The sequence below is a fragment of the Vanessa cardui genome, chromosome 27 (assembly GCF_905220365.1).
Source record: "Vanessa cardui chromosome 27, ilVanCard2.1, whole genome shotgun sequence".
Classification (NCBI taxonomy): Eukaryota; Metazoa; Arthropoda; class Insecta; order Lepidoptera; family Nymphalidae; genus Vanessa; species Vanessa cardui.
The window spans coordinates 6,636,192-6,659,895 of record NC_061149.1 but is presented as its reverse complement, the minus strand read 5'-3'; the positions used below and the strand labels follow the sequence as shown (position 1 = coordinate 6,659,895).

Sequence of the window (23,704 nt, the reverse complement as noted above, 5' to 3'; positions counted from 1 at the left end):
CCCTAGCTTTTGTGTTACTCTGGGTATGGTTTGGCAAAACTGTGGTGATACCATACTTTGAAGCTTTTTATTATGCATTAAATGATGAAGAAAAAGTTGTATCAGCGAACACAACGAGATTGTCGTTAAGAAGATATTGTTTCAGAAAAAGTGATATATTTAACACGACAGTCGATAACTCAGCAGGAAATATTGAATGGAATACACATACTACTTATTTACTTACAATGTCAACCGAATACTTCATACATCGATTGTATATTTAGTTTTTTTTTTTAATACTCTGCACTTATGGCTTACGTTTAAAATGAATGTATTCAAATATAAAGACTGTAGCTTCAATTATATGATCTTTTTTATGATCTTTACTGATACTAATACAATATATTTGAAATAAAAATACGCTACATATTTGTATTGCAACAAACATCGAGTTTAGTAGTACAAGTAATGATGAATTGAAGTTTTTCCCCTAAGTTTACTATAACTCCATTATTTAATTTAATAACAATATAAATACTGTTAGAGTAACTGTTAGAGTAGGGTAAGTTCTAAAGTTACACCAAAAAACTATTTTACGTAATTAATTTTTACTGACATTATTTTTATTATCATCTTGGTTTTATTTTGTCGAATACAATGTAGCCAACTGAAGTTTATCCATTAAGTAAGTAGTGGGCAATGTTAAAAAAGTATGTAAAGTCACTAAAAATTTTTCCACCTAGGTACCTAAATCATGAATAGGTACCTGAATCCTGGCAAATTTCACAGTCTCTGTTGTTAAAATTATTATAGTAAATAAAACATTCACAAATATACGTGGACCTTTCAGGTATATCTAGATGCATATTTTGAATTATTAATTAATAGTTATGATTTTATGTATATATCATATAAAAATTACGATATTAGAACAAGCTCACTCTAAAAAGTTAACTCTTATGAATTAAATTGTTATAGTTGTCAGAATAACATCTAACCTAGATGTTCTCTTGGTAGGTTTTGAGGCTTAACAGCAGTTTTCTATTTTATTTGTAGATCATATTTTGTACTAATGCAGTGCATACAACTTATTTGAATATACTAAGACCAAAAGGTGTGTAGGGATTTTATATTTTAACATATGGCAATACTAGATAGGTAAAGAGTCAAACTTCAGACTGATTCTGAAGGAGCACCCGTTCTTTCTATTAGTGTTGATTAGTCTGTGAACGTCACTTCACATCAAAAATGTCGAAAAGTGTGTCAAAGCAATTTCATTTCACAATTTACGAATATTGAAGCGTTACTTCGCTCGCGAAATAAAACGTTCGCGTTCAAGAATCGAGTGCTTTTATAAATTTCCATCAAACACTTTGGAAGTAAATTGAATAACTGGTAAGTAGAGAAATTTCTTTTTTTCAAAAGTGAAATTTTCACGTAACACTGGCCATTTACGGTTAATTATCTTAATCCATATTCTAAATATGCTACGTTCTACGATTTAAAATTCGAACAAGCCTTATTTTTGGCGCGATTCAGTTATAATTTGTATTATTTTTCGTTTTTCAAAAAAATTATCGCTCAACTATTTTTGGTATTCGCGATATCAATTTATGGTCTTTTTGCGTTTGTAAATAAATAAACTTTTTTTCTTCTTGTTTATTTTTGAGGTAATTTATAGTTTAATATACCATGAATAAAAGTTAAAAGTGAAAATTAGTTGTCTATGCTGATCCACTCTCTCCATCGGTGACCTTGATTTTTTGGCACACTTTTCGTTCAAGTACATGAGAAATCAAATCGTGTGCAAATATTTTTCTAACTTCGTCAGAATATTGTGTAATACAGATATCAATATATATATTTTTTGAGAATATTGTATAAATAAAATAATTAATAAAACCTATATTTCTCGTTTTTATTTTATTTTAAAGTTGAAAATATTGCAAATATCTATGTTTTATTCCCACTGAGATATTATATAAATCATATGACAGCACTTCAAATTATCAAAAATCTAACATATATCTAATTATGTATTAGTATATAGATTAATAGAATACATTAGTAGTAAAAAAAAGTTCTATAGTAATGCATTATAATATATAGTCAGAAAATATTTATTTCAATTCAGGAATAAGTTACAATATAACTGCAATTATTTTGTGAATTGTGGCCTGTGTCTCCAACCATTGAGTGATCTGTATTTCAGACAGGATTCCATTGACCAATCTACAGTCCACAACGGTGTCAAATTTAGATTTAATTTCAATAAAATTATTTGACATTTCCTGTTTCTGGGTTACCAATGCAATAATTTGTTCCACTGACCAAGAGTCGTCGTCCCGTCCACTTTCATTTAAATAATCTATTGCAAATTGACCAGGGACATAAAGAAACAGGTTTACATATATTAAAGTTGTTGGTGTATAATAATAAGTCAAAATTGAAACTAATTACAGCATAATTGTGTGTATTAGAATCTCTATTTTAAATTGCAAATTTAATTGTATAAACAAATAATGAACCAGACCATCAATAAGCCAGGTTCTAAGATTCTTGTTTATCCACTTTGTAGAAAGTTTAGTATTGACAATGGTGACAGTGCTATATTATGTATATATGTTTAATAATATAACATTGAAAGTTTTTATTTACTATAATACTTATTTATGATTAAACGAAAATAATTAAACTTATATAATTCGTCTAGCCTAAGAATATAGTTTAAATTCATTATAAAAAAATGGGTGACTTGTTCACCATTTTATACAACTAATATTATTATAATTATAAATTAATTGGCATGGTAGCTTTACTTAATTGTAAAATGACGATTCATAAGTGCTTGTAAAAGCCTACTCGAATAAAGTTTATTTTGACTTTGATTTTTATGATAACAGATACCATATTTTTCCTTAAATAAAAGTCTGTTATGCTTTTATGTCTAAACTATTCAACCGATTATCATGAAAATTTGAATAAACTTTATTAAGGTTACAGGAAAGAACTCTTGGTATAAATCCTAATAAATAAGCACTGTTGAATTGTTATCTCTTTTTAGGGATATAGAATCAACTGAGACTACTCTTTTTCATAATTTTCATCCTGTATGAAACTCCTACTTATAAAGACTATGCTCTATTATATATTTAATATAATATGCTTTGGTTTTTTTTTAACATGTGTTTTAATATTGCATGTGGTATTTTAAATTAATATCGAATAATCTTATCACAAAAAGGATGTATTAATGTTGTTATATCTAAAATTAGTGTTACAAGTTAAATATACCTGATATTAAATTAATAAAGAATGATACACAATGACAAGAATCAAACAAGATGATGCAATACATGCATCTTTAAAATTATCAGAAAAATTAAAAAGTAATTGTGTCAACCAGTTATGGTCAAATAATATTGATACATTCATTGTTAAATTATCACTGAGTATATAATTATTTTAATTAGACTACCTGTGAATTAGTAGGAAATTAAACAAGATAATTTTAAAATGCAAATTATTTTTTTCATGTGGTACTGAAAATAAAATAAAGGTATTATAATCAAAGACTCTTTCTAAAATTAAATAACTTTTTGTTATTAGTGTATAATATAGATGAATAATTAACAAATCCCATTGATTACAAAAATCTGTTGTTGTTTTCGTTCTTAATAATTTTTTAAATCGTACAAACAAAAATGCAGTTGTTTTAAGTAGTACTTTATAGCAGATAATAATTTATATGTTAAGGCAACCGATTACTGACGATTTACTCAACCAATGGAAATAGCTGCCTATCGCGCCATTCGACGCTATAGATTCTCGAGTCAGTTCAACCCGAGAAAGCAAGTGCATGTAAATCGACGTGTCAAATTCACGAATATAATATAATTAGGTCATATGATATTACAAATTATTACGTTTATGTAAAAATAAATATTGACAATAGGGGATAGCGTACTTAATTCGGATGTGATCGGTTTTACGAATTTTGCCGAACTACATCTAAGTTTTGTCGTGCTAAATATATAATGATCAAATTCAAGGAATTGAATTATGTGTTTCTACAAACAGTATATATTATGTATTTCAAAATGTTTCCTGTGGAAGATATTACGATACGAATCTATATTCGTTCGACACAATGCGGCTGCACGGCTGGAATAATAATAGTTTGCGTCATACTTAAGCTATGGTTATACCATAGACCAGATTATTTTTTTTAAGAATTCATTTATACAGCGTGTTCGAAATACGAATTTTTAGTTCACCTTATAAAGTCGTTATGAGACTGTGTGAATTAATTCTTTTTTGTTAATGATCCGTTACGTCCTCTGGTGAAGACTTTAGTTATGGGTTCAAACCTTAGCAACAACATTTTTTGAAGTCTACATAAGTAGAGTTTATAATTCATCTCGCTCTTGACGATGCTACAATACAGTATGAGGAAATTTGCATGTGTCAAATGAAAATTTCATTGTATTCTGCAGTGTGGTATATGCTCCTAGCCCTATCTTCAAAAAAGGAGAGTAGGACTACTTGGTGGTAGGGCTTTGTGCAAGCCTGTCTGGGTAGGTACCACCCAATCATCAGCTATTCTACCGCCAAATAACAGTAATTGTTGTGTTCCGGTTTGAAGGACATAACATCTTAGTTCCCAAGGTGGTGGTGGCGCAGTGACGATTAGTAAGTAAGAAATAGTTAATATTTCTTACAGCGTCATTGCCTATGGGTGATGGTGACCACTTACCATCAGGTGGCCCATATGCTCGTCCGCCAACTTATACCGTAAAAAAATCCTATCGTGTAACGATTAAAGGCTGTTACATAACTTTATTAGCTTTCATTCACCATATTATGTTGATCATAACAATGTCGTGACTAGAATCGTACATGTTATAGTTGGTACTCATTAGCCCTTATTGGGTTTGAACCAACGAGCCTACATATAATCGACGTCATAGCTCACAGAAATATACTATTGCCGAAAGTAATCAAAATAAACTTTATTCAAATAGGCTTTTACAAGCACTTTTGAATCGTCATTTAACAATTAAGTGAAGCTACCGCCGGTTCGGAAAGTAGATTCTACCGAGAAGAACCGGTATGAAACTCAGTAGCTACTCTTTTTAAACATTTAAAAAATACAGTCATATTAGTTAAATACAATTCATATGTATGCAATGAATCCTGCCTGGAAGTCAACGGGTATTAACTCCACGCTTTTTTTATCATCTATAAAATCTTGTATGGAATAATATGCCTTTTTTACCAATGTATTTTTTTTACAAACGATTTGAATTTTCGAAACGGCAGAGTTAAAAATCAATACATCGTATAAAACAACGTCGCTTACCGCTGTCCCCATGAATGCTTAGATCTTTAAAATTACGCAACGGATTTTGTTGCGGTTTCTTTTAATAGATATAGTGAATCGGGATGAAGGTTTTTGTATATACCGACAATATAGAAAAGAAACACTGATAATTTTAGAAGTTTCTAATGTGATGTCGTAAATAAACAAATTCTGTAGTATCTATAGTATCAGTATTGCACCCGTGCGATGCCGGGGCGGGTCGCTAGTTATTCTATAAGAAAGTTACTTGGAAAATAATAGTATATACTAGACAACAACTTTGTAGCTTTTAAGAGACACCACGTTTATCTGCCCCTATTGTGATCACGATTTCACCTTCGACCCCTGGAACAGCTGACGATTATCGCTTGATTTGTATATGTTTAAAAGGTAGATGAATAAATGCATCAACCTCCATTTGAGGTATTTTGACTTTACCTCTAAATATATATTTATTCTTTTAAATCGTGTATAAATATTGATAAACAATTTTAGTACGACACAACTTGGATGTAGCATCGGCAAAATTCGTAAAACCGATCACATCCGAATTAACTACGCTATCCCAAATTATTAATATTTATTTCTTGTGTGAATATGATCTTTACACAAACGTAATAACTTGTATCATACCTAATATATTCGTCAATTTGACACGTCGATTTACATGCACTTGCTTTCTCGGGTTGAACTGACGCGAGAATCTATAGCGACGAATAGCGTCGAATGGTGCAATAGGGAGCTATTTCTATTGGTTGTATAAATCGGTAGTGATCTGATGCTACATCTTAGTTGCGTCGTACTATACATTATTAAGTACAATAATAATACTTAAGCATACTTCAATCAAGAAGGCTCTTTTAAAAATTTGGAATTGTCAAAGTATAAGGTTGAATTTAATATAAAGCTACCATCGGCTTGGTGTAAATTCTATCGGAAAAAACAAACAAGGAATCCAGAAGTCACTTTTGTCGCCATAATTTGTTAATTCTTTCGCATGTGTATTCCACCAACAAGCATTGAAACAGCGTGGTGGAATATGTTCCAAACCCTCTCCTTAATGGAAAAGGAAGCCTTATCTCAGCAGTGGTTTGGAACATATTCCATATATGTTCTCAACCTCCTAAAAGGGAAATGTCTTAAGCCTGCAGTGGGAAATTTACAAGCTGTTGTTGTAATGTAAACTTGAAATTAAAGAATGTCTCCTCCATCACACAATGTCAGATCAAAGATGTCCAAAAACGATAACGCGGCCAATTCTCTCAAATACAATGAACAAATTTAACTCGATGTTGTTGTGTATTTATATTTGGCACGTGTTAGTTCACACGTGTAGAAGTTCGTTATTTTAGCGCGGAGGGACACTTATTTTCGAGATGATCAGATGTGTTATGCTGTATATCGATTCTGACTCGTGATATTGTCGAAAACTGACCTAAAGTTGACCTGTCCCGGCTTCGAACGGGTGCAATGCTGATATTAATGTACCACAGGATTTTTTTCCTGTTTCTTTAATATATTGTACATTTATTGTATACGAAAACCTTCCTTTCAAATCATACTATCTATTAAAAAAAACTGCACCAAAATCGGTTTCGTAATTTTAAAGATCTAAGCGTACATAGAGATACAGCGTTGAGCGACTTTGTTTTATACTATGTAATGTTTATAATGGTACATACGCAATACATCGCCAATCCGCAACCAACCTTGGGATATAATATAATGTTGAGATCCTTGTGCCTGTAGTAACACACTTTCTAACTAGAACATAAAGTGGTTTGTCAGTAGAATATCTGGTATCTACCCAGATAGACCAGCACAAACTACTTCCAAGTGAAAGAATAGGTTCTTTTAATATTATAATTATTACTAGTGTTCATCTAGTACAGGGTTCCATTTGAATTTTTTCAATCATAATCATTACTAATTTGCATGTTTCCTACACTTTTTTAATTGGTAACAAAATCAAAATATACTTCATTCAAGTATGCTTTTACAAGTACTTTTGAATCGTCATTTAACAACTATATTAAGTGAAGTTACCGGTTCTGAAAATAGATTCTACCGCAAAACCGACAGAAAACCGGAAAAACTAAGGCACTAACGCTCATCGGCAAAAAGATGAAAAAAAAAATGATAAACACGAAAAAAAAATGTATCGAACTGGGCTATCTCCGCCTTATTTATACAAAACTAATCAATGTATATTTATTTATTAAATTAGACGCGTCAACTCCAAAATGTACACAATTTAAGAAGTGATATTGACATATTACATTGACATATAATATATCCGTAATTAGCATATACATCATTCATGTCGCATATCAATGACATTAACGAGACGTACTTACTTCGAGTATCTCTAATTTGTTGCAGAAAACTTGTGGAATCGCAATGAGTGACTCGTATCCTGTATCTTGAAATCACGGAAAATCCCGACTATTTATTAAATATAATAGGAACACTGGCTGTATAATTGATGACTGATCCAATCGCTTACTTTAAACTATGACACATTTGGACCTCGAGGTCATGATTTCAATTCCCGAGTCCCATAAAACAAATGACTTTTCCTTCGAAATAATCTCAGTAGCCTAGAATTTGAGGATTGAGCCCTGAGTCCCCATTAGCGAGCTTAGTAAAGTGCGGAAATCTTGATGATACATCCTGTGTATTAGTTCTTATCTCTCTTATCTAATATTATCTCAGAAGATTTTATGGTCACATAAAGAGCACTTTACAATTATATTTTATACGCAGATGATTAGTCTAGAGATTTCGATTAAATCGGAGCAAAGTTAGACATATCTTCATAATACCAGCAGTAGGACGTCAACTGTTGAACATATCCTCTCCCAATGATTTTCACCGTGACCAGTGATAAGCGGCCTGCATCCAGCGATATTATTATACTAATATTAAGGGTTTAATTACTTGTATGTTCGTTATTCAAACACAAAACAATGTATTCACGGATTTGGACGAAATCTGACTAAAGTAATTTATCAAATTTTTCGTTTGATATAGCAATGGTTACAACTATTTGAATGTATCGCGTAAGCAATCTTTCCGCTTGTACTCAAACTAAAAGCAATTAATTATCACGCAATAATTCTTACCGACTTTAAAAAGAGTATTAATTATAACTTTGGTTACGGTTTGATTTTTCATGATGTTTTTTTATGGCTTCAGTATAGCAAAGTGATGGTGTCAAGCTTCACTTGGTAATCTTATCTGAGGTACCACCATCATTATATTGTACTGTCAAACAGCAATACAAGTGATGGTCCCCAAATTAGTGGCGCATTGCTGATTTGAGGAACGATTGATAAATTCTACAGAAACAATGTTTATGGGTGAACCTAACCATTTGCAAAATCTAACAGTTCACCTTGATTAACTAAATTAACATATATCATCTCAGATAATGGGTAGGTATCATCTGACAGCTAACACTAGCACCGCGCGCTCATTGGTCAAATGTGTGTCAAATCAGTGCGCGTTTCCCGGTCTTCTTGTTACAGATTTCCATCCCATATCAAGATATTTGTCTCGCACGTGACATTGGCGTAATAATCTGTGCCTTTTTGCCACAAATAAGAGCCCCAAAAAAATATATTTGTCACAGATTACAGCAAAGCGAGTGGGAAGATGTTACGCATCAAAAAGGTCCATTTCAATTTCGTTAGTATTAGACAATGTTATGTCAATTATATAAACTGTTATTATTTATTTATATTATTCCTTAGCTGTCTTTATTGTGTTAGTCATCTCACGCACACTAAGACAACTTATTAGCACAAGCGTCTATGTGTGTGTCTTCGTGATTTAATAGATCTATACATCGTAGCTCATTTTGAATACGTTGATATGAATTCGATAACACTGAGATTTCATTATGTCCGATGAAATCCGAGTTCGTCCTATCAGAATAATCACATCACACACCCAAAGTTGATTAATGTGTGTAAATAAACAAAGTATACATTGCACCGTTGCAAAACATACAACATATTATGTACATAATATTTTGTAATGAATTATTTAGTAAAAGTTGAGGCTGAAATTACACGTGCCTATCCAAGGGCTTCGTCACGTTGGCAACCATTTATTTTTTTATAAATACGTTTTTAAATAAAGAATAATTAATTTAATTGTTTATTTTTACTTTGTAGAACTCACTAGAGGTAAACATCCAATACAAGATTATAAAGTCGATAAAAAAGCGTGGAGTTCATACCTGTTGACTTCCAGGCAGGATATAATTGTTTAATATGACTGTATTTTTAAATGTTGAAAAAGAGTAACTACTGAATTTCTTGCCGGTCCTTCTCGGTTGTATCTACTTTCCAACTGTTGGTAGCTTCGCTTAATATAGTTAAATGACGTTTGAGTACTAGGAAAAGTCTACTTGAGTAAAGTATATTTTGATTTTATATGTTTATATGTCCGTTCACGAATTTCAAGAAAACCAAAAGTCGTATTGTGATGATCAATTTTAATCAAAGTTCGGTACACTTCAACTAGGGAACAATATTAGTTTCACTGAAATCCATCTAGTAGTTTATTTAGTCATAGATTTTTATATTTAGTTCACTAGCTGTTTCTAATTGTGAAGAATATATTGTTTATTTTAATTTTAAAGTTTAAACGTAAAGATTAACAAAGAAATTGATACTGCTATCAAAGTCTTCAAAGTTCATCGTTCTGATTAATCGCCTTTGTGTATTCATCTTATATGACATTGATGAAGTATCCAAGTCCTAGATATTGCCCAAATAACCTAGACAAATTCCCACAGCGACAAATTAAGAGTTTGTCAAAATATAAGGAAATGACGTATGTATTTGATTCTACACTTGACCGACAATTTGCGATGGTCAATTGATGTTCACAATCGATTATTTTCAATCAATTCACATTTATTTCGACGATAGCAAAGTTCAAAATCGCTTCGACGATTGTTGAATGCACTTCGTCTAGACTTCGCCAAAATAGTTTGCAAGATTACAAGTTACTTATCGAAGATTTAGAGATAGAACGTGAAATTCTGCCACATGTGAATCCGCTACCCCCATTGGTGTGGCGTAGGGGATGCTCCTAACCTTCTCAAATGGAGGCCTTAAACCAGCTGTGGGAAATTTACAGGCTGCACATGTTGGTTGCCTGAAAGAGATAGCTATGTAGCGATAAGGTCGTCAAAATTGTATGCCCTTTCTATTAAGGCCAAGCCTTTCTATGTTATATTTATTTTTATTTCTCTGTTCGGTATACGATAAAGAATAAATAGTAATGTTGTTTCAAAGATTTTTAAAATACATATAGCCTCATGTTGTTTACATTTTTACATATACCCATGTTTATAATTAAACTAACTGTTTTCTAAACAATAACAAAGCGGTTTTTATTGCATAACATTAGTTACTAACGGCGCTTATTTATTTCAATACAATACGTAAAAAATGGCTACAGTTTAAGTTGGAATTTATCGTGAGGAAAACCCGACGCTGAACGGCTGTTATGTGATAAGAATACAAGCATGTACATAATAAAAAATGATTCATTTGAATAACAAAATGTGCCTGACGTTACTGAGAATGGCTCGTGTTAATTTACATAGTCTAAAAGATAAGTAACAATGGTACGAGTTTCCTTATAATTACAGAACCGAAGATCAGTCAGATACACTACGATTAAGGAAAATTTTGAAGGGAACAAATTTATGTGTAGTACGACCTCCGTGGTCGAGTATTATGTGCGTCGATTTTTTTTGGGTACTCTGAGGTCCCGTGGTCCCGGCCGAGTCCATGTAGAAAATTCATTAGTTTTCTATGTTGTCTTGGGTCTGGGTGTTGTGGTAGTCGTTACGTCTGATTTTCCATATTACAAGTGCTTTAGGTACATACATTGGGATCAGAGTAATATGTGATGTTGTCGAATATTTATTTATTTATATATGTTCCTGATTTCAATTCCGATGCAACTTTGACTATTCCTCCCAGATATATTTCTCAGCTGAATCGCAGTTGCGTATTTATTCTACTGAATTACAGAGGCGAAGGTCTGTCACCAATTTTATTTCAAATCAACTTCTTTTTATGCCACATACAACCACTCTGTGGAACCAGCTTTCGCCGGCGATTTATCCGAACCTACCTACCTCCGAACAACTTATATTTTTTAAATGTTGAAAAATAGTAAATACCCAGTTTCTTATCGGTAGAATCTACTTTCCGAACCGGTAGCTTCACTTAATATACAATTAAGTAGTCGAGAGCTTGTAAAAAAGCCTTTAATAAAGTATATTTTGATTTTGTTACCTCTTCGGGCTTAAGTCGCTCAGGCAATTTGGATGAAATTTGCTGTGAAGATGATCGAGTCAGTAGAACAAAGGCAAGGGTTTAGGCTATTTGTAAGTCACAGTTACGATTGATTTTAGTTGACGATTTGTTGCTATGTGTAAAGTTTTGTAAATTTCGCGCGGGTAAAGCTATAGGTTCTGGTAGTAGTATTGTATCATGTGTAATTGATAAGATGAGATTTGTAAAGATAATTTATGAGAACTCAAACTCCATTTCCCGATAGCATTGACCTGAATAAGAATCTAATTGATTCACTTGATATGTCTGTTGGAATCATTTAATAAGAGAATTGTTGCAAAAATGTCTCGAGATATATGACATTGTATTATTTATCTACGTTGGTGGATAGCACATATATATACATCGGTATCGAGATCTGGGTTCGAGAACTTTCTAGTATGCATCTGTTGTTTTTTTTGTCATAATATGTGGAGACTTAATTTTTGGATCTTTTGGAATGTCCTAAGGACTTATTTTATGACGACTTTGTCTTCCTCAATAATCTGCACGATCTAATTTACTAATCAAATTAGTATACTAATATTATAAATTTGAAAGTAACTCTGTCTGTCGCTCTTTTACGACCAAACCAATGAACCGAATTTGATGAAATTTTGTGTTAAGCAAACTTGAACTCTAAGCAGGGACATCGGCTACTTTTGCCTGACACATAACAATCAACCCTCTCAAACATAAGATAAACCGCGAAAACGAAGATCTTGTAAGAGACGACTTCTTTATCTTTATGAATAAAGTTCAAATCTCATTAAAATTAGATGTACATACATATATATGCAAACTGTTACCGTTTGAAACAAAGAGGAAACAAAAAAATCAATTACTTGACAATTACAATAACTTGCTTATATCCATTATATATTATGAAAATGTAAGAATTGTTTGTTTGTATGTAGAAGGTAATCTCCGGAACTAACGATCCAATTTTAAAACTTTTCGTTTCCACTCTGGCTATAGTTGATTAGCCAAACATCAACTATATTTATGTAAATTTCTTTAATATTATTTTAGTAAAACACTAAAACATTTTCTTGACATTTTATATGTAGTTTACGGATTTTTATCCGGCTCACAATCGCGTTAAGAAAATACGTGTAAACTGCATATAGTTAATAAATTTCTGTAATAATTAGAATTATTGATAACCCCGCCCGATAATCGGTGTAATATATACAAGATTATATACTGTAAATAGACTTTCTTATATAGATAACGACAGCACAGGTTCTTTTTTCTATTATTATTGTCTATACATATAAAGATACTTATGTATATAAAGATAATTTCATCTTGATTAAAAATAAGCTTTGCGTAAGAAATGGTCGCATTTACTGATAGAAAGAATTGTTTTCCATAATGGTCATCAAATTTGAGACATAAAAGGCAACGTATGTCCTTTTTTTGGCGTTCAAACTTGCTGTATTCAAAATTTCATCAATTTCGGTTCGTGGTTTAACCTTAACTTTCGCATATATAATATTAGTGTAGATTGTGAAAATTGACACCATAAGCCAAACTTTTTTGTGTTGTAACACCAAATTTCCATATTTTATGGTGATTTTGTTACGGAATCATAAATACATAACCCATACATTTAGCCCATATGTTGATTCTGATTTTAGTAGGATATTAACCTTAATCTTGCAATCTTTTCGCAGCTTTTACTGGAAGTTATGTTTGTACATTTAGCAGCCTGTTATTGTTCCACTACTTGGTTAAACTGTAACCAAATCATAGGCAAAGTTCTGAGTGTGGCTGGGGAAAATCTTGTTCTGTGGACACCCTTGTATATGGGTGTATTGCACACGCAAACCCAGTAGAACTAGCATAGGATTGAACCCACAATCACCGATTAAGATTCAGATTCACTGACCCATCACGGCTCAAAAGAATTTATACTTTCGTTAAATATCCCCGTACAATGATCTTTACCTTGAAATATTAATAATATCGCGTCAGACGATTTTGAACCTTATATCAACGTGATGAGGTAGTAAGGTTTTAGAGATGCAGTGCTCGTCACCGATAAACAGGTTTCGATAAAACAACCATAACTCCATGATTTCACTTTACAGTTTACACGTTTAGGGCTGTCAGCGTATCTTATTTTAAGCACATTTTCCCTCAAATCCCCCACTTGTCAGTTCAATTTCAAACATTTGGCTATTTAGACATATAGATATAAACAAAAGGACCATGACTAATATTGTATCATCTTTCTGATAGTGCATTCTGCTACTTCTAAGAGCAAATGACGAATTCGCTTCTATAGTAACTAAACCAAGCTATGACCCTCTTATTAGTCCACGCTTTGTATAAATGACTTAAATCAATAAAATTAGTTGGATCAATATTTGTCTTGAAGCGTGAGTATTTTTTGTACGTTAGGAATCCAAATGTAAACCATTATTTCAATTGAATAAAGTTTCGGAATATAAAAAATCATAGCGGTTATATGGTTGTGAAATGTTTTATTGTTATAACTTTGTTACTTATATTGGAACCTTGATGTGGAGATTTACCGCTCGGGGCCAATTCTAACTTAAATATTATTGATATGTTTGCATTGAGCTCAGGTGGCCCTGTAGTTGGAAGGCGTGCATCTTAACCGATGATTGCGGGTTCAAATTCCCAGGCAAGCGCCACTATATATATGTGTTTAATTTGTTTTTATAATTCATCTCGTGCTCGGCGGTGAAGGAAAACATCGTGAGGAAACCTGCATGTGTCTAACTTCATCGAATTGCTGCCACATGTGTATTCCACCAACCCGCATTGGAACAGCGTGGTGGAATATGTCCCAAACCCTCTCCTTAATGGAAGAGGAGGAAGATTATTTCAGCAGTGGGAAATGTACAGGCTGTTACTTTACTTTTTACTTACTTTGCATTCAGATCTTGGACTATCCCTCAAAAATTACTCTCAGCCTTAATCAGAAGACCAATTTTACTTGCATCAATTATTATACGATCCCAATTATTTTCCGATCCAACTTTAACTGGACCATAACCGGTTGGTTGCGTTTGTAGACTAAGAAAACCGCTGAATGATTATGTTTCAATTCGATTGCGATGATCCGACAATTTGTTGACTTGGAGCACCACCTTGTCATCTGTAAAACTATTTATTTCAAGTGACAGTTACGATTTAGATTTGCCAATGACACAAAATCGATTGATTAGTGAGTATTGGAAATTAATATTTTTCGCCTGATTGCGAAGATAATAACTGTATTACAAACATATTATCTATGATACAGTATTTGTATCGTCTAACCTATGCCATTTTCAGTACCCTTGAAAACTTATAAGCAAAATTTCAAAATGAAGTAGATAAGATCTGAAAGCGTATCATACAAGTGCACTAACAAATTTGTAATTATTTAGGATTTATTGTAAATCTTGCATATTTTATGAGTATTGCTCTTATTTTAATTCCGGATTATCTAATTATATATTTTCCATATGTCCATATTTTTATTCTTTAACAGACTACCAGCATTCCACAATCGTGCTGATAATGTATTGTTTTTTTTTATTGTTCTAAAATTGGCACTAGCTGCTGTGTCGACAGTTGGACCCTTATGGCATGTTCATTGATCCCACTTATATATTAAATAAGCCCAGAAAGTATTAAACGGAACAAGTGGGTCCCTCGTTTATTGCCGGGTGAAATGCGGTCAGGTACCATTCAATTTTCATGTTCCAAATTTGTGTTTATAGTTTAATAATATTTGGTGATGGATAACATCCTGAGGACACTTGTTGCATTTGAATTCTGCTGCATGTGCCTCTACTGACTTGCTCTGGGATTGCATTTTTTTTATAAGTAAGTTACGTGGGCGGACAAATGGACATTTTATAGCTGGTCACCGCCGCCCATAAATATGGATATTGTAAGTATCCCTGACCTCGGGAACTAAGATGTACCTTGTACCTGTAGTTCAATTGGCTCATCCTTCAAACCGAAAGACAAGAATACTTTACAATTCTCTTTAGCGGTAGATATTGGAATGGGTGGTAACCTAACCAGACAGGCTTGCTAGAAGTTCTACCACGGAAATGGCATGAATAAGCTCTATTTAACTGACTTAAGGGACTCTTACTTAAATTTTTTTACGATCTATGTAACATATATAGTTTTAAATTAAATGAACATAAATACTTTAATTAAAATAGTCTCACGCATTCGCTATCGTTTAAATAAGTTGAAATGTTTTATTTATTAGTTATGCGTAATCTGTATTTACATATAAATGTCGTATTAATAATTATGACACAGCTGAATTGGACTTGGTGACCTACTGATGGTCGACAGATGTAGAATTTTAAGATAAATGTCACTACATATTTAAGCAATTGGACCACTTGATGATAACTTACACCGACCACTGATATTGGCGTCCTAAGGAACGGTTTCTTGATTCGCCAGCAGTAATCATCCTCTTGTCCGTTTTCCAATTTACTTGGGGTCGGCGCACCATATCTCCTTCTCCATATTTCTCTATCTGACAAGCCATATCATCTTTCATACAATCCATCCGTTGTTTATATGGTCGTCCCCTTTTTCTATATCCATCCACACTCATACAAAACCTTCCTCACACTCAATCCTCCGCATTACATAAATAACAACCTTCGGAATTAAAATGTTATATTCCTTGTGCCTGCTGTACTGAACCACTCATCCTTCAAAGCTAAACGCTAAATGTTTGGTGGTAAAATGTGTTGTGAGGATGGTAGCTAGACGGCCTTGCACACAGTCATACCATCGAGTATATAGTGTTTTTGAATTAATGTCAATAATAACATCTTTGATATTAGTTCTCATAACAGTAAGTCCTATTCCATATTCTATGATTTATTTTATAATTTGAAAAACTTAAAGCAAAAATCTAATCTAATTGGTGTGCGTGCTTTTTTACCTAAGATAACACAAATCTGTACAATATTTTTTTCCCCGTTATCTATCATTACAGTAAAAAAATAACCTTTCCATTCGATGACTTCAAATGAGTCATCAACCGACTTCCAAAAGGAGGAGGTTATCAATTCGTCTGTATTTTTTTTTTTTTTTTTTTTTATTTTTTTTTTTTTTATGTTTGTTACCTCATAACTTTTCACTGGGTGGACCGATTTTGATAATTTTTTTTTTTGTTTGAAAGGTAGTGCTTCCCGTGGGGTCCCATTTTTTTTTTTCCAAACATTTTGTTAGAATTTTATGCTAAAAACAATTATTTTAGCATAATAGATCTTTTAAAAATAAGCAACCTTTTATTTCGTTTGACCTGATACAAAAGTTAAACTATAAAACAGTAAGGCATGGTGATATATTGTCTGCAGTTAAAAAGAAAATTATATTTTTTTCATCACACAATAGATGATAGTCTATCGAGTAAAACTAATTTAACCAATCATAATTTACAGCTTGATTATTCATACTGGTGTTGTCATTATCATCTAAAAATTAGATATTAATCTTTTCTGAGTCTTTGTATAAAGCAATCATAAAGCCATTTGCATATATTAAGTCTTCTGAATCTTAAGAATCAATTTTACTCTCATTTTCAAGTGTGACTTCGAGAAATATAAAAAGTAGTAAGCGCCCGTAAGACGGAGGATATCACGCTAAGTGCGTTTCAATATACAATTCTCAGCAAGAGGTTACAAGAACGTCAAACTAGTGAATATTTGGTCAAGGATAACAGCTTGAATGATGCTAAGTTTTTTTAAATAAGTCTCAAAAGGGCGAAGAGATATGTTTGCAAAATTATTTATTATATTTTGAATTTAATGTCATGGCAAATAACTATATTGTTCAAAAGTAGTATATTAGTATAATAACAGCCTGTGAATTTCCCACTGCTGGGCTAAGTTATCCTATCCTGTCCCTTTGAAGAGAAGGTTTGGAACATATTGTTCCAAACGTTATTCCAATGCGGCTTGGTGGAATACACATGTTGCAGAATTTCTATGAAATTGGTCACATGCAGGTTTTTTCAGGATGTTTTCCTTCACCGCCGAGCACGACATGAATTGTAAACACAAATTAAGCACATGAATATTCAGTGGTGCTCGCCTGGGTTTGAACCCGCAATCATCGGTTAAGATGCACGCGTTCTAATCACTGAGACATCGCAACATTTTTTTAATGTATTTAAAAAATAGTAGTATACGATATTTTATTTCACCGATTAGCACGTGTCTGTCAAATCTTGTAATTGAAATTTCAACAAGATTCTCACGATCAATCGAGCTCGAATTGTTTACACTTGTAATCGCTAACAATACAATCTAATCTAACTACTCTAATTAAAAATGAAATGATTTTTTGTGATACTTAACAGCAAAAAACTATATAAAGTTTTGAAACAAGACGTGTTTCCCAGATTCATCCACTTTAAATTGAGATAATTATCGATACAATCGCAATTTTTTTTTTCAAAATAGAGTCCAAGTTATTTATGAAGTTCCAGTTTATTTGGAGCCGTTTCCCATCCATTTGATACTGGATTCTCCTATTTGTGTTCATAAATAATTAGTGTCAGAAGCCATTTCATAAAGAATGGATAGGCGGTGAAGATTCCTTTAAATAAAAAGTTAGGTTTATATGACTATCACCAATTATTTATTCTACCGCCCATAAGTAATACTTTGGTTTCATATGATTTTACAATTCCAAGGGTTTTTGTAATCACAAGAGTTATAATATCTTAAATCTTATGGTCAGTGACTAATTGATAACTTCCATCCATAAAGGAGTAATTGTCCCGCTTGCTTTACTATAGTAAAACATATAATTTACTGTCGAAATAGAGCTAGAAATATAATGTTGCTATAATAGCCAAGATCTAATACGACGTGAGTCCATTTATTTCTCATCATTGCAAATAATAACTTTGATTTTTACAACAAAAGCTGATTTTTCTAAAATATCTTCAAACTTTGCTCCAAGGACGGAAAAAGGACCCATAAATTTACTTAGACCAGAGGACCTTTGATCGGATCGTGAATAAATATTAACACAATGTTCTAAGTGCAGAGGACATCAAATATTGTCTACGTTTCAATATTGATACATTATTCATATTATCTATAACAATAAGTCAATACTTTGAGTTTACCATGTAAAGAACAGGCTTGGATAAATTATATTCTGATAATGGTTTCCATCATGCCCCAAGATGGTTTGAGAATTCTGAATTTACATTTGCTCAATTGTAATGAATTCCTTAAAGCAAATTTGAATTTGTCTATTGTATTCCAATGGAAGTAGGAAAAAGATAACTAGATAACTCAGATACGTTAAGCAGTACTAAGAGTTTATGTTTAATATATCTTTATTGATAATACGTGTTGTATTGCACTTAACTACTCATTTTCACTTTCATTTTCCTTCTAATATTCCATAACAGCTCAGTGGATCAAAACGCCATTTATTCGAAAATCCATAGTGAATATCATAGATTACTCAAGCTTTCGACCAATGATATCGCATTAATTTGCAGTTAAATATATCTGAGGAAGAGAAAATAATTTGACCTTCATTGGATCAGTATCGATTTAAATTCTGATAAATGTTTACGTAGGCTACCTGTTTTTATTATTGCATTTTCTTAATGAGGGCCTTAAGAGATATATCCAATTATTAGGGCTTCTTGCGTTGAAGCGGTTTTCAAATCCGTCCGAGTTTAAAACTTCAGTAGCGTAAAAGTGTATAAAAATATATATGTCATTTTTAATTAGCATCTAAATTAATGTAAAGTTGAAATTTTAATGAAGGTTTCACTTCGAAAATAGTAGATTCCATGTTGTTTAAAAATATATAATAATATTTTCTTTTCCAACTTTTTGTACGAAATATGAACTAGGTTATTTTAAATTTCACTGAGCGGTAACTTTCTCTAAATTCTACGTATAAGGTCAGTATGTATTTATGTAATACTAGCTATCCGTCCTGGCGTTGCACAGATAAAATAATGAACGTTTATTGAATGACAACAATACAAACTTTTCTTTTTTCGGTATGAAGCCGTCTCATGCATACGTAGTCAACAACTCACCAGTCCGTTACCAAATCATTTGGAAAAATGTTTAAGCGCGCTTATAGAAACATTTTTATTTATTTGAAAGAAGATTACATAATTTTGATTGTTCTTTCAAAAACCTGTTAATTACGTTGAAATAATATTTCTACTATAAAAAGTTAGATGAATTACGATGGCTTATAACTTATATGGCCTTTTGCACCCATAAAAATTTACGATACTTCAAAATCTTACATTATGCCTGAATATTGAGACACTATATCTAACCCAAGGTTTTCTTTACAGGTATCAGCTGTGTGGTAGCTTAATCAGCTATAATGAAGGTGTGGGGTGCTCATGGCGAATTTTGCGCCAGACATCAGTGGGAGGTAATCGTAGCCACTTTGGCTCTATTGGCCTGTGCTGCTAGTGTGGAACGACATGGCACAGGAACTCGAGCGGAACGATGCGCCGGCTGGGCTAGAGCTTGTCCTGGACTTGAAGCGGAGTACCAAGCAGCTGATGCAGTCATCATGACCTTCGTACGTTGTGCGGCTCTGCTCTATGCCTATTACCAAGTTTCAAATCTGCAGAAAATTGCTTCAAAATACCTCCTAATCATTGCTGGTGTTTTCTCAACGTTTGCAAGTTTCATTTTCACATCAGCCCTTGCTAGTTTATTCTGGAGTGAACTAGCCAGTATAAAAGATGCCCCGTTTCTATTTTTGCTGGTTGCTGATGTTGCCAGAGGAGCGAGAATGGCAAAAGCCGGTTGGAGTGCCGGCGAAGATCAAGGAAAGAGGGTGGGGAAAGCTCTTTCCCTACTCGGGCCGACAGCGACGTTAGATACACTTCTAGCGGTCCTCCTTGTCGGTGTTGGTGGATTATCAGGCGTCCCTCGATTGGAACATATGTGTACGTTCGCATGCTTGGCGTTATTAGTCGACTATTTGGTGTTTGTTACATTTTATCCAGCTTGTTTGTCACTGGTAGCAGATTTTGCTTCTGGAAGAAAAGAAATGGGAACAGACGGTCCGTTTTCTGAAACTGATTTAAAACCGAACCCAGTTGTGCAAAGAGTTAAAATGATTATGGCTGCTGGATTACTTTGTGTCCACTTAACTAGCAGGTGGCCCTGGACTAGAGAGAACGGAATGATTGAAGGATCTTTGACTAACGACTTTAAGTCTGGATCTCACGAGAATGTTCTATTCCACTCCTATGTCAAGTGGTTTTCAGTGAGCGCCGACTACATAGTTATAGCGACCTTGCTTTGCGCCTTAATCATTAAGTTCATCTTTTTTGAAGAACAAAAGAATTGGATAATTGATATGAATGATTTGACGGTCAAAGAAGTTGTAAAACGCAACACTAAACCAAAGTTTTCGGTTGGTGAAGATATAAAATCTGACATGCATACCCAAACAGACGATTTGCTCAATTGTGAAGAAACAGAATGGCCCCTACTTTCGCCGAGCTCTTCAGCCGCCAGACTTAACACCAAGAAGCGCCCAATGGCTGAGTGCTTAGAAATATATCGCTCAGAAGGCGTCTGTACATCTCTTAGCGACGAAGAAGTTGTAATGCTCGTTGAACAGTCTCATATACCTTTACATAGACTTGAAAATGTGCTAAACGATCCTCTACGAGGCGTCAGACTACGTAGGAGAGTTATATCCTCGAGATTCCAAACGGAAGCTGGCATAAAACAGCTACCATACCTAAATTATGATTACAGTAAAGTTTTGAATGCTTGCTGCGAAAACGTTATAGGATACGTTGGTATCCCGGTTGGATATGCTGGTCCGTTAGTTGTCGATGGTAAAGCATACATGATCCCAATGGCTACAACTGAGGGCGCTCTTGTTGCATCAACCAACAGAGGCGCAAAAGCCATTGGTACAAGAGGTGTAACTAGTGTTGTTGAAGATGTCGGTATGACAAGAGCGCCGGCTGTGAAACTGCCCAACGTCGTACGTGCACATGAATGCCGCCAATGGCTGGATAATAAAGATAACTACGCGTTAATAAAAGAAGCATTTGATTCGACATCAAGGTTCGCTCGTCTTCAAGAAGTTCACGTTGGTGTCGATGGAGCAACCCTGTATTTACGATTCAGAGCTACTACTGGCGATGCTATGGGCATGAATATGGTATCCAAGGGTGCTGAAAATGCACTGAAGTTACTTAAAAACTTCTTCCCTGATATGGAAGTGATCAGTCTTTCTGGTAACTATTGTTCTGATAAGAAAGCAGCCTCCATCAACTGGGTTAAAGGTAGAGGCAAGAGAGTTGTTTGCGAAACTACAATCTCAGCGGAAAATTTGAAAAATATATTTAAAACTGATGCTAAAACAATGACTCGATGCAACAAAATAAAAAATCTCTCTGGATCAGCGCTAGCCGGCTCCATTGGTGGGAACAATGCTCACGCAGCGAATATGGTGACAGCTATCTTTATAGCGACGGGACAGGATCCAGCTCAAAACGTAACTAGCAGCAACTGTTCGACCAATATGGAAGTCTGTGGTGAAAATAGAGATGATCTCTACATAACATGTACTATGCCGTCTCTGGAAGTTGGTACAGTCGGTGGTGGTACGGTTTTGACAGGACAAGGAGCGTGCTTACAAATTCTCGGCGTTAAAGGAGCTGGTGTGCGTCCTGCTGAGAATTCAGCCAGATTAGCTTCTCTCATATGCGCTACTGTTTTAGCTGGAGAATTGAGCTTGATGGCAGCCCTAGTCAATTCCGACTTAGTCAAATCACATATGCGTCATAACAGATCAACAGCGAATGTTGCAAACGTCGCTAATGATATGACTTTGAAGGTACCGAAATTATAACAGTGGTTACGCACACCAAGATATTGAGGATAGAGGAGAAAAACTGGAATCAAGAATGAGGTAAACGACTTAGTAATAACTATCGGATAATTACCAAAAACCGTACACTGCCTTCTTTACAACGATAACTTGGATTATAGAACTAATAGTTCATAATGTGTGTTAATTTATTAAAAGTGTCGTATTACAATGAGTATCGTAAAATAATATAACATCCAGTGTGCACGAGGCTAAAATAAAATATCGGACTCAGAACTCTTCCCTGTGAAAACCCCGGTGATATAAACATAAATTCTGTAAATAAAACTCCTTCCTATTTATAACTTCAACAGTTACAATATCAATATATTATTGTAAGTATGAACAAGCTTAATAAACTGCCGTAAATGATTATAAACGATGTATAACAATTCGAACGCATGTTGAAAATCTGAATACGAGGAAACTTGCTGTGAAATTGGAAGTTACTTTTTAAATCAAGTTTATTTAACTAGTTATAACAAGTATACGCATTATTGTATAATATATTTAAATGTACATTCGTGTGCACGGTTTCGTAATGTGTACATTATCAATGTTTACATAAATAACACGCAAAGAATATAAATGATCTGGTATTGCAAAGTAATATTGGTTGGGAAATGTCAAGGATATTCACGGGGTTGTTGAATATAGTTACGACCTTCCGAACACTGGTTAAAAGATCATCTCACACTTTTGAAAATTGTTCATTCAATCAAAAGTAAACTGAATCGAATTGATAAACATAAAATATTTGACAAGTCGTGTTTATAAAATTAAGATTACCACGGAGATTTGTTTAATCTTCGAATGAAGAAGAATGAAATTTCCGTTTCAAATTACAATCAAAAATATTTATCTGAAATATTATTCTCACAGTGATCGAAACTCCATAATAATTATTGAATTAATTACAAGTTCATACGCTTGGTAATAGGAAGAAATATTCATCTATTTTGTCTTTGCAAAAGCAAGAATTTGTCTTAAACAATTAATACTCTCTGGCGGGTCGTACTTATATTTATCACATAATTACATTTTATCAATTGACCTAAACACATAAATAGCTAGTGTATATACA

General features: G+C 33.4%; 1 protein-coding gene across 1 annotated transcript; it reads left to right on the top strand.

The window, feature by feature from the left end:
- Positions 1-1,156: 1,156 nt before the first annotated feature.
- Positions 1,157-23,559, top strand: LOC124541020 (3-hydroxy-3-methylglutaryl-coenzyme A reductase). Its single transcript, XM_047118795.1, has 2 exons — positions 1,157-1,377; positions 20,063-23,559. The coding sequence occupies exon 2, from the start codon at positions 20,095-20,097 to the stop codon at positions 22,600-22,602; it is 2,508 nt and encodes an 835-aa protein (XP_046974751.1). The 5' UTR covers positions 1,157-1,377; positions 20,063-20,094; the 3' UTR covers positions 22,603-23,559.
- Positions 23,560-23,704: the final 145 nt, after the last annotated feature.

Bases quoted from the DNA above. Each gene is read 5' to 3' on its own strand.
- LOC124541020 (XM_047118795.1), top strand. From the start codon at position 20,095: ATGAAGGTGTGGGGTGCTCATGGCGAATTTTGCGCCAGACATCAGTGG.